Consider the following 12264-nt stretch of genomic DNA (forward strand, 5'->3'; position numbering starts at 1 on the left):
GTCCAAAACCATAAAATTATAGTAACACTGCGATGCTGGAGATGCAGGGGAGTCGGGACATTTAGTACTTTTCCAGCGCGACAGAGCGGTACCTGAACGCACCAAACTGTTTGTCCTGCTCAGATTATAGTTATTATATAAATATCTCTCTTTTTTAAAACTCCAAATATCATGGCTGCTGTATTATTGAGAAGAGGACCAGGATTATGTGTGAGAGTAAGTACATTACATTTTATGGTGAGCATTTAAGCTTATTGTTGCTACATTGCATGTTTACTCACTCAAATTAAGTGTTGTGTGCAAAAGTTTGTGAATGAAAAGCCATGACCGGTTCACAGTTGTTCAAGTCTGTCTTTAAACAACAGTCAGGAGCCAAAATACACATTGAAACATGCTTTTTCTTGCTGTAATCATTCCTCCTGTTCATACTGACCATCAGAAGATCCCTTTATAAAGAACTTACTATTCAAAAATGTATTTAAAAGTTGATCTAAAGCTAATATGAAGCTTCAGCTTTGTCCAAATGAGTCAAATCTTCATCTTCTATGTTTCAACGTTACAGTGTTTTTAGTACCAAAGTTTTTTTGTTACTATACTTCTTCCACCACAGCTCAACAGGGAAACACTAAGAGGGAATATGATGCTAAAAACGCTGTAAATGTGTCAGATATCACTTGATATGACTAACTCACACTGATGAAGCTCAATAGAAGCTGATCATCTACTTTTAAATGCCTTTAAATAGTCAGTATGAACAGGAGGAATGATTACCGCCAGGAAAACCTCTTTCACTGGTCATTTAGACACCTAACTGCTGTTTTAAGAGAGACATTGTGGAGAAATATGTGCTAAATGATGCATTTAGTATATTTCCATTTAAGGTAATAGTAGCCATAATACATGGCATTTTGACTTTGACTATTCCCCATAATATAAACATAATATAATGTAGCTTCAAGGTATTACTACTGGAAAAGTAACTGTTCAAATGTGTGTGTGTGTGTGTGTGTGTGTGTGTGTGTGTGTGTGTGTGTGTGTGTGTGTGTGTTTGTGTGTTTGTGTGTGTGTGTGTGTGCGCGCAGTGTATTCACAGGGAGTTGTGCAGAGTCGTGTGGAGGCCACAAGCGGCTCTGTTCAGCTCCAAACCATCAGACAGAAAACCACCACGCAAGACACACATCAGTAAGAAAACACGTCTGTTTAATCTGTTCATATTTGTATTCATTATTTTATTCTTCCTACAAAACTAAAAGAGTAAATGACGATATAGATATACTGCCACATCAGATAGAAAAACCTTTAGATGTTACCAGTTCTTATGTGCAAGGAGTGGGTAATATAGAGAGAAACCATCATCATATATGGAGTTTTATAGTCTGATATTTTTTTGCGTTATATTGAATAGTGGCAAATCAATTGAGAACCCATTAATAGGTAAAACAATTAATTTAGAACGTCTGTTTTTTTATGGTCTGTCTGTCTCTGAAGAAATTATTTATTGGGATTTTATTGGTCAAAAGAATAATGACAGACAGGTAAAAAACAGACTGAAGAAGCCTTTAGGGGCAATGTGGCCACTATGTTTCACTCACAGTTAATGAGACACAGCTGAAATACACAGATCAACACATTGTTATAAAAACATTGTGGTTTGCTTCACTTTTCACTTTGGTTTGTTTGTCGTAGTAAAAGGAAGTACAGCTGTAAGAAAACTTTATCATTATAACAAATATAGAAAAACATTTTCTTGTTAATAAGAAACTTTTTCTTGTTATACTGTAGAAGTATACGTGGAAGTAATTTAAAACTGTATTCTATCAAAAGGCCACCAGGGGGCGACCGTTTTGGTGTCAAAAGGACTTCCGTCTCTATACTAGTCAATGGAGAATTCACCAACTTCTTACTTGATTTCTAACCTCAGTAAACGTTTTCAAAATGTGTTTATGGTCTCAATCGCTAGTTTAAAGCCTTCTTCAATGCAGTATGATGTTCATTTGGGACATTTTGGCCTCCCTGATTTTATATGTGACGATAAAGCAGGGTATGCATTAGGGCGTGGCTACGTCGTGATTGACAGGTTGATTGGTTCACAGGTTCAGGAGGGCGCCTCTTGCTCCTCCTGATGCCCATATAAGTAGAATCCGTGTTTTTTTTTACCCGGCATGCACCTGAAATTTTCAAGATGGCGCTACTCAGATCCGATACTATTCGTTTCCAAGCAGCAATCCACAAACCAATGGTTGACCTCACGGATGTTACGTCCATTTTATATACAGTCTATGCGTGCAGCACAGATGGAGTTAGAAGGGATTTTGTGTTTTGCTCAAACTTAATCATCTCATTATAACCTTTCATTCTCAGCATTTTTTTCTTCCTTTTTTGTTTTTGTTCACTGGCAGAAAAAGCAAAACCTCAGCCAGCGTTGGATGTCAACAAACTCCTGGAGCAACTCTTCTCTCAGAAGAGGCCAGACACAGCGCCTCCTGCTGGTAAAGGTGGGAAAATCAATTAAGGGAAAGAGGTGTTTTTTGTTTTTTTACACAATAGATTTTCAATATAAATAATCACAATGAACAGGATTTAATTCTGGGGATTTTAAAGCTCAATTGACCATATCCTTCCTTCATCACACCTGCTCGATTTCACTTGTTGTTCATGTCAGGCTGTTCAGACGCTCTGAAAATTAGATTAGAGCAGATTATAGGAATCATGCAAAAATACTCCTCACCAGTGGCGGCCGGTCAATGCGGGGCGCTGGGGCGCCGCCCCCATCAAATATCTGGCCAAAATCTACTTAAACATATTAAACATAAATGAATTAGAAAATGCTAAATAATTATGAAATAAATAGTATTTGTTAGCAAGATGGTCCTGTTAACCTCTAAGCACCTGTCATCATTCATTTTAAATCGATTCCAAATGGTATTTTATTAATTTCTATATGTACTTCCTGTATGTGGGGCGCCGGACTAATGGAAGTCAATGCAAGCCCTCAAACTTTTGACAAGCATGTGACCTGAGGCTGCTCTCTCATTGGCCTGCGTCACGTTTCCCACGGGGCGCAGCTCAGTGCGCCCCGGACACGCCCACTTTTATTGGCAGCGAATTGTTGTTGTTTCATGTTTTTTAATCTACTGTGATTGGACAGTTCCGGCTGTCATTCACGCCTTCCCGTCAGCTGCTGTCATCCAAACTCCTGCTGACGGTAGGTTCAGGAGATGACGTTAAAGTGGAGCCGCGGAAATTAAAGAAGATTATTTTGTAATTTCTCTACAAAAACCTAATTTCAAAAGACTTTCACTAGAAGAGAGAAAGAGGATAAAGCAGCAGCAGGTGATGGAGGAGCTGAGAGTTTCTCCTGCTGCTGTTATGATAAACGGAGCTGGCTAGCTGGATGCAGTGTGAGTTATTCCTTTTATTGCTTTATCTGTTTGCTGTTTCAAAGTGTCAGCACCGAAACGTTGTGGACAACGACAGGGGAACGAGACCTAAAACATCTCTCTGAAAAAAATCAAACAGAAAGCTGCAGCCATCGAGACAATAGCATGGAGCTAAGTTGTTTTTAGTAGACTTAGCATTGCTGAGCTCTTTCTGCAGCTGTTTCACCACATCTGGCCACATGTAGACCTCTGCTATGCCAAGCTCCAGAAGAGGAACATAGATTCAGTCAGTGGCTGCATCCAGCAGCTCCAACAGGACATATAAAAGATCAGGTAGTAGCTGCATTGCTGTTATTAATATTGTAAAGTGTTAAAAAATACTTTATAAAAGACATAACTATGAAGTGTAAAAAACTAAAATGCATAAATGCAGGATAAGAAATGATGGAAGTAATTTTGACTATTACAGTTGATTTGGGTACATTTCATTATTAAAATAAGTTAAATAAATTATGCCTAATCACAGCAGTGTATGGTGCTTAATGCGCCATCTATTGTCATGTTTAGGTATTGCAACAACTAACAGATTACAGTGAAATCAGGACTGAAGACACAATAACTAAAATATAGGTGGTGTCTCTTTTTAAGCATATTACCTTATTGGTAACTCTGCTTTAACTGCTGGTATCTTTAGGTGACGTGAGTGAAATGGGCATTTTATCATATCTGGTTATAATTTTGTATTCCTCTCTCTGTGGGTCAGAGATACCATCCTGGGACAAACCAGGGGACATTATAGTATGTTGTGTTGTTTTTAGATTAGTTTTTCTTTCTTATTTATATTTTTTTGCTGCGGTATGAAGTGGTGCTACGGCTTATTTGACACTAACCCTAGGACCACCAACCATCAAACTGCGCCCCCCCAAACATTTTTGTCACCAGCCGCCACTGCTCCTCACTCTCCTTTTCAACCTCTGTCCTCTGGGAGGCACCACAGCTCTTCTTTTTACATTAGATTTCACATTTTTTGTCATTTGGCAGATGCTTTTATCCAAAGTGGCCATCAAGGACAGTGATTCAAAAAGATTCATGGTATAAATTCTCAAGTAGTTGACGAGTGCAATGAGATGAGCGCTAGATGGCCATTTTTTTTTAAACCACTAAAGTAACAAATGACTGGAAGTAGACATGTGCATGAGAAATGACAAAGAAGTAGTGCAACAAGCAAAGTACTTCAAGGTTAAAGTTACATTTTCAGGTCTTTATCCATCAAGACCATCGGGTATAAGAACAGTTTTTAGCTGTTTCAATGAGATCTACCTCTTAAACTCGAAGTCCTGCTTCTTTCATTTTGTTACATGCAGTTCTTCATTATTTAGGAATATTGTGATTACTGTTTATTGTTCAGTATGTTATATCTGCCTATATGTTGTACACCGAGTATTTCTTTTCAATACTGTACTGAAAACGACAGACTCTAAAGTGAAGTGAAGTGAAGACAAGACAGATTAAAGAAGATGCTCTGACAATTATTTCTATTATTGTGTTATGTCTGTGCTGAGTGGTTTTTACTCACCTCTCTACTCCTTCTCCATCTCCTTCACATTCTCCTTTACTCCTCTCTCCTCCTCATCCTACAGCTCGACCTGCCCAAGCCTCTTCCATGTCTACCAAACCTCGTGCCTCCTCCTCTTCCTCCTCCGTGAAGGTCCCCACCTCAAGTGTTCCTCCTGCTGCTTCTAGTCTTCCCAAGGAGAATATAGCACCAGTTTCCACAGAATCAGAATCAGCTTCTCCAACAAAACCAAAGACTTCTTTTTCCTCTGAAACACCTCAGCAGTCTTCTCAGGTCTTTACTGCTGATGCTGTTTCTAATGTGACTGTTGCTACAACCACGAACTCCAGCACAACTCCTGCACCAGTAGCTCCACCAAAATGTCAAACTTCAGCTGAAACAGTAGAAAGCAAAGCAGCTGCAGAGCCAGCACTGTCCTCCTCATCAACCTACATGATAAAGACAAACGTGGAAACATCATCTTCTGCAGCTGTTGCAATCGAACCGTTAATAGAAACTGCAATAGAATCACCAGTAGAGGCTAGTCCTGGTCCTGGTCCAATAAACCCTACAGTAGATGCTGCAGCTGAAGAGGTACAGACCAAAAGCATTGACTCTGGAGCTGTTGACGCCTCACAAACCACCACAGTAAAACCCTTAATAGAAACTGCAATAGAGTCCCCAGTAGAGGCCAGTCCTCCTCCTGTAGAAGCACTAGAAACTAGCACTGCTGTTGTTGATGGTCCAGTAGAGCCTATAGTAGATGCTGCAGCTGAAGAAGTACACACAAAAAGCATTGACTCAGGGGTTGTTGCCACAGTAGAACCTTTAATAGAAACTACAATCGAGCCATCAGTAGAGGCCAGCATCTCTGCTCTAGAAACAGCTGAAGCTCAAGTAGAAGCTCTGGCTGAAGAAGTACGAACCAATAGCACAGACATAGGAGAGATTAACCTTTTACACACTGCCAACGAAGAACCCTTAATAGAAACTGCAGTAGAAGCATCAGTAGAGTCCAACACATCTGCTCTGGGTATGCTAGAGAGTAGAGCTGCTGTCCCTGAAAGTACAATAAAGCCAACAATAGATGCCGAAGCAGATACAGCAGCTCAAACACTACAACCCAGCAGCACAGACTCAGCTCCTGTTAAGCTATCTACCAAAGAAGAACCCTTAATAGAAACTACAGTAGAAGCATCAATAGAAACCAGCAGATCTCCTCTAGAGAGTAGAGCTGCTGTTGCTGAGACGGTAGAAACTGCAGTAGATGCTTCAGGTAAAGAAGTACGAACCAGCAACAGCACAGACTCACGAGCAATTGACTTCACACAGACCTCAAAAGTAGAACCCATAATAGAAATTACAGTAGAATCACAAGTAGACACCAATCCTCCTCCCGTAGAAGCACTAGAAACTAGAGCTGCTGCTGTAGTTGGCGGTACAGTAGAGCCTATAGTAGATGCTGCAGCTGAAGAGGTACACACCAAAAGCATTGACTCTAGAGGGATTGACTTCACACAGACCGCAAAAGTAGAACCCTTAATAGAAACTACAATAGAGCCATCAGTAGAAACAAGCACCACTGATTTGGAAATAGCAGAGAGTAGAGCTGCTGTTGCTGGACGAAGAGTAGAAATAACAGTAGATGCTCCAGGTAACGAAGTTCGAACCAACAGCACAGACTCAGGAGTGATCGACTTCACACAGACAGCAAAAGTAGAACCATTAATAGAAACTACAATAGAGAGTACAGCTGCTGTTGCTGAAGGTCCAGTAGAGCCTAAAGTAGAAACTGGAGTAGAAGAAAGCCTTTCACATGCTGCCTTAATCCAAACTGTGCAAGAATCAGCAGCCTTGCCTTTGATAAATGAAGTCAAATCTACAGTCGAATCATCCTCAGGAAATGTTGTTGTTGAGGTCGCTGAAGAAATGAATTTAGAGGCCGTAACTTTAAATTTAGCGAAGGTTTTAGTAAAGTCTTTAAAAACCGACGAACTCCTGCTAGCGAAATCAGATCTCGACGAGAAAGCAGAGAAACGACTCCAGGAGCTGCTGGTCCAGACGGGGGTCGGAGCCGAACTCAAAGCCGCCGCTGAAACCGAAAACTCGACCGAAACTTTAACCGAAGTTCTCTCAAAATGGGAAACTCTGTCCGAAGATCTTCACGAGTTAGAAGGTGAAACTGGTATGTTGGTGAAAGAGATTCTCTGTCATGTTCCCGCCGTGCTCTCCGAAACTTCTACCAGCGTAGAGAAATCGAGCAAAGAAGACGAAGCTATGACGCTGGAATCGATAACGTTAGCAGACGTCCAAACTGAAGTCCGAAGCCTTGAGTGTGAAGCTCTGCAAGAAACGAGGGACGCACTCCAGAACAAAGCTGACGGACTCGCTAAAGAGGAGAAAATGGAGGGTAAGATGGAAAAAGAGGATGTTGCTGATCTCGAAGGCACAATAGAGGCTGAAATGTTAGCGCTAGATTCCATCTCCGAGGCCGTAGACGCGTTAGAAGCCGAGGCGTCTGTCTTCCTGGAGTCTATGTTCGGTTCTGAGCAAGGACTGACGCAGCCACTTGACGCTTTACTCATCGAGAGGAAAGAAGGTGAAGCGATCGTTCAGGAGGCAGAAAAAGAGTCCAAAGAGCAGGATGGAAGCGTTTTGGAGGCCATGAGTCTGGAGTCTGTGACGTTGGCTGAAATCGAGGCGTCTTTCGGAACGCTAGAGAGCGAGTCTCTAAATGAAACCTCGGCTTATTTTGAAGAGGAAGCTGAAATCCTCGCTGGAGAGAAGACGGTGGCGGTAGAAGACGGTGTAGCGTTTGAAGAGATGACTGAAGCTCTTACTGTTGAGTCTCTGTCCCTGCCTGAAGCCGACGATCTTTCTGAAGCTCTGCAGACAGACGAGCTGATGGAGGAGCTGCTGTTTTCCATTCCTGGACACGCAGAGGAAAGCCGGACTGGTCAGGAGGTTGTGAGAGAGAATAATCTGGATGGTGAGTGAGACTCCTGTTAGAGGAGAAGCAAAGACAAGGAGGAAGGAGGTCATAGATACAACAAAAATGAATAGTTTGACAGTGTGGAAAATACGATAATTTGCTTTCTTGCTGAGAGTTAAATGCCAAGATTGTGACCATTCCTGTTAGTGGCTACTGGTAAAGTGAGTGGGACCAGTTATATAGTTGATGGTGGTTGGGCATTCAGATACATTTGCCTATCAAGTGAGTTGGGTTGGCCACCAATGTAGCTGTAAACATAGATGCAGGTAGGATTAAAGGATGCTTTAAAGATGCACTAGGTCAGAGAAAGTCTTCTTTAGTTATTTGTCAATGAATCAATCAATCAAACTTTATTTATACATAGCAGCTTTCATACAGGTTAATGTGGTTCAAAGTGCTTCACAGTTGATCGACTAGTTTAGACAAAGGATAACATGAAGAAAAGCAACAAAAAAGCAAGAAAACTAGATTAAAATAGGTTAAGAAGACAAAACAAAGTAAAATGAAATAAAGATATAGTTTAATAAAAAGCTAGATTAAAAACTAGGTTGAAAAAAGATTAAAAAGACTAAAGAAACAGACACAATCAATAAGAATATTTAAAAAATAGAATGGCAGTAATAATATAATAATTAAATTAAAGTAAAATAACATATCTAGTGGTGTAGCTATATAAGTAAGGATGACGGCTGGCAGTCGGGTTTGGCAAAGCAGTTCATATTAAGCAGATATGATGCAAATATAAGACAGTTAAACTGTTGAGTATCTGCTCTTTGCTTTGCAGAGAGTAGGATTGAAAGGCAGCTTCGAGGAAAGTTTGGTCAGCATTTAAGACTGATGTCACCTGTTGTGAAGTTGATTTATGACGTCACAGCTGATGCCTATAACTACCGGGCCTCTTCAAAGGTTAAAAAACAAAACATTTAACATGGATACTTAGCTTCAAGAGAAATGCTCTGTCAGCTGGCAGAGGGGGAAACAGCTAGCGTGGCTCTGGCCTAGTTATCAAACCACAGTTAATGCGCCAAAAGATGGATGAACAGTACTCTGGAAGATCAGTTTTCATAATAATAATAACTTTATTTATAGCACCTTTCTTACAAGAAATGCAGCTCAGGTCTTTACAAGAAAAATAAATTACATACACCAAGTGCTTTACATGAAAAGGGCCTAAAAGGCGCATAAAACAGTGTTAAAAGGAAAAAGAAACATTAATGTAATTTAAGAAGGAAACTATAAAGATGGCAATGTTAGATGAGACACTGGATAGATTTACTGGCCAAACTGATAAAAATTATATGTGTCAAGAAATTGTTTCAGCATGTAATTCACTGTAAAATCACTAATTGTTGTTTTTACATTTCGTTTTGTGTGCAGATCAAAGAAATAAAATAAAATATAGTAACTTGTGGATTAAAGAGGTGCTGTCTTTATGCTAAATCTCCTGGATCTAGCTCCATAGTTGATGCACAAACAGTTGATATATTGCTTTAAACTCTGTTGCGGAGACTTTAGAAACAGAAGAGCTTATTTAAACTGAGATAAGAGCAGAGGAGCACTTTGTAAAGTTCTGCAGACCGTCATCTGTCCTTTTTTTGTGGTTGTTACCATAGAAACAGCTGCCACAGGGTCAGAGGTCGCTGACATGGTGGCTGTAGAAGAGGCCGTTGATCTTCCACCTCTCCCTGCTAAGAAGGAGGTGGTGCTAGGACAGGAAGAGGAGGAAGAGAAGGAGGAGGAGGAGGGAGTAAAATATGAAGATTTGGAGGTTCAGGAAGGTGCAGGGACACACGCAGGTGAGACTCACAAACACAGTCACAGGTAGTTTTAATCAGCCCAGTATTCAGAGGAATAACAATTAAATATAGCATAATCTTTGCTTAATTGTATCCAAGTGTTTTTGTATCTTTAAACCTCACTGTCGCTCCCATATGTGTGGATCTTTTACGAATAAATTCATATAAGTTCAAAAACATGAGGTTTGATTTGAACAGTACTGTTTTTATTGTGTGTGTGTGTGTGTGTGTGTGTGTGTGTGTGTGTGTGTGTTGTGTCAGATTTGGATCCAGTGCAGAGACGTTTTCCTGGAGAAGATCAGAGAGTATGACAACATGAGCAGGTACTGTACAGTAGAGAGAGAAATGATTAACTATTAAAATGAAATATAGGAAAACTACTTCTACTATCTTGTGCTGCTGGACTGCTTCTGAACAACCAAAACACAGCTGATTTTAATGCTTCAGCTGCTTGAAGGAATATGCATAGATATGAAAATTGGTGGAGATCTTCTCATTTAACTAAATAAAAAACAGCAAATCTCCCCCAAAATTGACGAATTATTTCTTTATGGCCTTAAGTAATTGATGAATCTGTAGGTTTTGAATAATACGAGGTTATAAAAGCTGCTGATGTAGATGCAATTTAACATTTTCTCTCCTCTCCTCTCTCTTCTCTCCTCTCCTCTCCTCTCCTCTCCTCTCCTCTCCTCTCCTCTCCTCTCCTCTCCTCTCCTCTCCTCTCTCTCCTCTCCTCTCCTCTCCTCTCCTCTCCTCTCTCTCCTCTCTTCTCCTCTCTCCTCTCCTCTCCTCTCCTCTCCTCTCCTCTTTCTCTCTCCTCCTCTCATCCCCTCTCTCCTCTACTCTCCTCTCCTCTCCTCTCCTCTCCTCTCCTCTCCTCTCCTCTCCTCTCCTCTCCTCTCCTCTCCTCTCCTCTCCTCTCCTCTCCTCTCTCTTCTCCTCTCCTCTCCTCTCCTCTCCTCTCTCCTCTCCTCTCCTCTCCTCTCCTCTTTCTCTCTCCTCCTCTTTTCTCCTCTCCTCTCTTCTCCTCTCCTCTCCCCTCCTCTCTCCTCCTCTTCTCTCTCCTCTCTCTCCTCTCTCTCCTCTCCTCTCCTCTCCTCTCCTCTCCTCTCCTCTCCTCTCCTCTCCTCTCCTCTCCTCTCCTCTCCTCTCCTCCTCTCAGACTGAGTGGAGAACCAGTGGAGATGGATCCAGATTATGAGAAGTCCCTATCAGAGGAGACTGCTAAACTCCAGAGACTTTATGGAGGAGGAGACCTGAGCAGCTTCCCTCAGTTCACCTTCACCGGTGAGAGAAGAGAGAGAGATGGAGGGGAAGAAAGATGAAAAGAGAGAGATGGAGGGAAGAAGGATGAAGAGAGAGAAATGACTCAGTACACAGTCTTTGTAAACAGAGCACGATCAGTGACAGTAAAATCCTCATTAGTCTTCTTTAGAAAAATCCCTTTATAACACATTTAAACTCTTGGACTTAATGAACCTGCTATTATGTAAGAGGTGATGATTCAGTTCATATAAAATAAATATAAATATTATATCTATACTGACAAGATCATCAGTAACAAGTAGCACATTGACGATATTAGAGCTGCAATGATTAATCAATTATCATTCAAGTAATTTTTAAAGATGAAAATGTCCAAATACTCTTATTCCAGCTTCTTAAATGTTAATATTTTCTGGTTTCTTTAGTCCTCTATGATGATAAAGTGAATATTTTTTGGGTTGGTCAGGACAAAAAGAGATATTTGAAGACGTCATCTTGGACTTTGAATGTAATTTTTCACCATTTTATGGACCAAATATGTAACTGATTAATTGAGGAAATAAATGACAGATTAATTGCTAATAAAAAATAATCACTAATTTCAACCATAGCCAATATTATCTGAAGTGTTTTATCTAATGTCGGCCAATAAATAACAAGAAATTTACAGAAATGCCAAAAATATGTTTTAGTAAATCAGAAATTACATCATTTGTCCACCAGAGGGCAGAAGTTCATTTTTCAACTGTAAAACATCCTTAACTGCAAAATGGCCTTATTTTAGTCCCCATTATTATAACCAATATTAATTATCTATATGTATGTTTATGTAAATACTCTCTCATATTGTTTGGTATTGAGTTTTTAAAAATCTTGTATCGATTTGGCTCTTATACTGAGGAGTAGCTAAGATCTCCATGGTAACGTGATGAACCCGACTGATGAACTCTTTCAGTTTTAGTGCGTTGAGTCGTTTTTTTCTCCGATAACTGCTGTGGCGGACTAATCCGATTTTCCTATGGAGATTATGAATGATGTGTGTATTTTTACCTCTGGAACATGATGTCTCAGCTCTATAACACCACAGTGCAGATGATTAATTCACATTTTTCACTGAACTGATGCATTAAATTGTGTACAGAGACATAAGAAAACAAAAATGCACTCTAACTTCTTCTGTTTTCTCTCTCTTTAGAGCCCACGATGGATCAGGACTCCAAATGATCCTCCTCCTCCTCCTGCTGCTGCTACTCTTCCTCAGACTTTCTCCTCCAT

The 12264-nt window shown here is 40.4% G+C and overlaps 1 protein-coding gene across 1 annotated transcript; it reads left to right on the forward strand.

Moving 5' to 3' along the window:
- Nucleotides 1-111: 111 nt before the first annotated feature.
- On the forward strand, nt 112-7703 carry LOC133991545 (mucin-2-like). The gene is made up of 5 exons (XM_062430001.1): nt 112-216; nt 1083-1194; nt 2400-2495; nt 5021-7649; nt 7694-7703. Exons 1-5 carry the CDS (start codon nt 172-174, stop codon nt 7701-7703), a joined length of 2892 nt encoding a protein of 963 aa, XP_062285985.1. The 5' UTR covers nt 112-171.
- The last annotated feature ends 4561 nt before the right edge of the window (nt 7704-12264 follow it).

This window comes from Scomber scombrus, chromosome 12, assembly GCF_963691925.1.
Source record: "Scomber scombrus chromosome 12, fScoSco1.1, whole genome shotgun sequence".
Taxonomy (NCBI): Eukaryota; Metazoa; Chordata; class Actinopteri; order Scombriformes; family Scombridae; genus Scomber; species Scomber scombrus.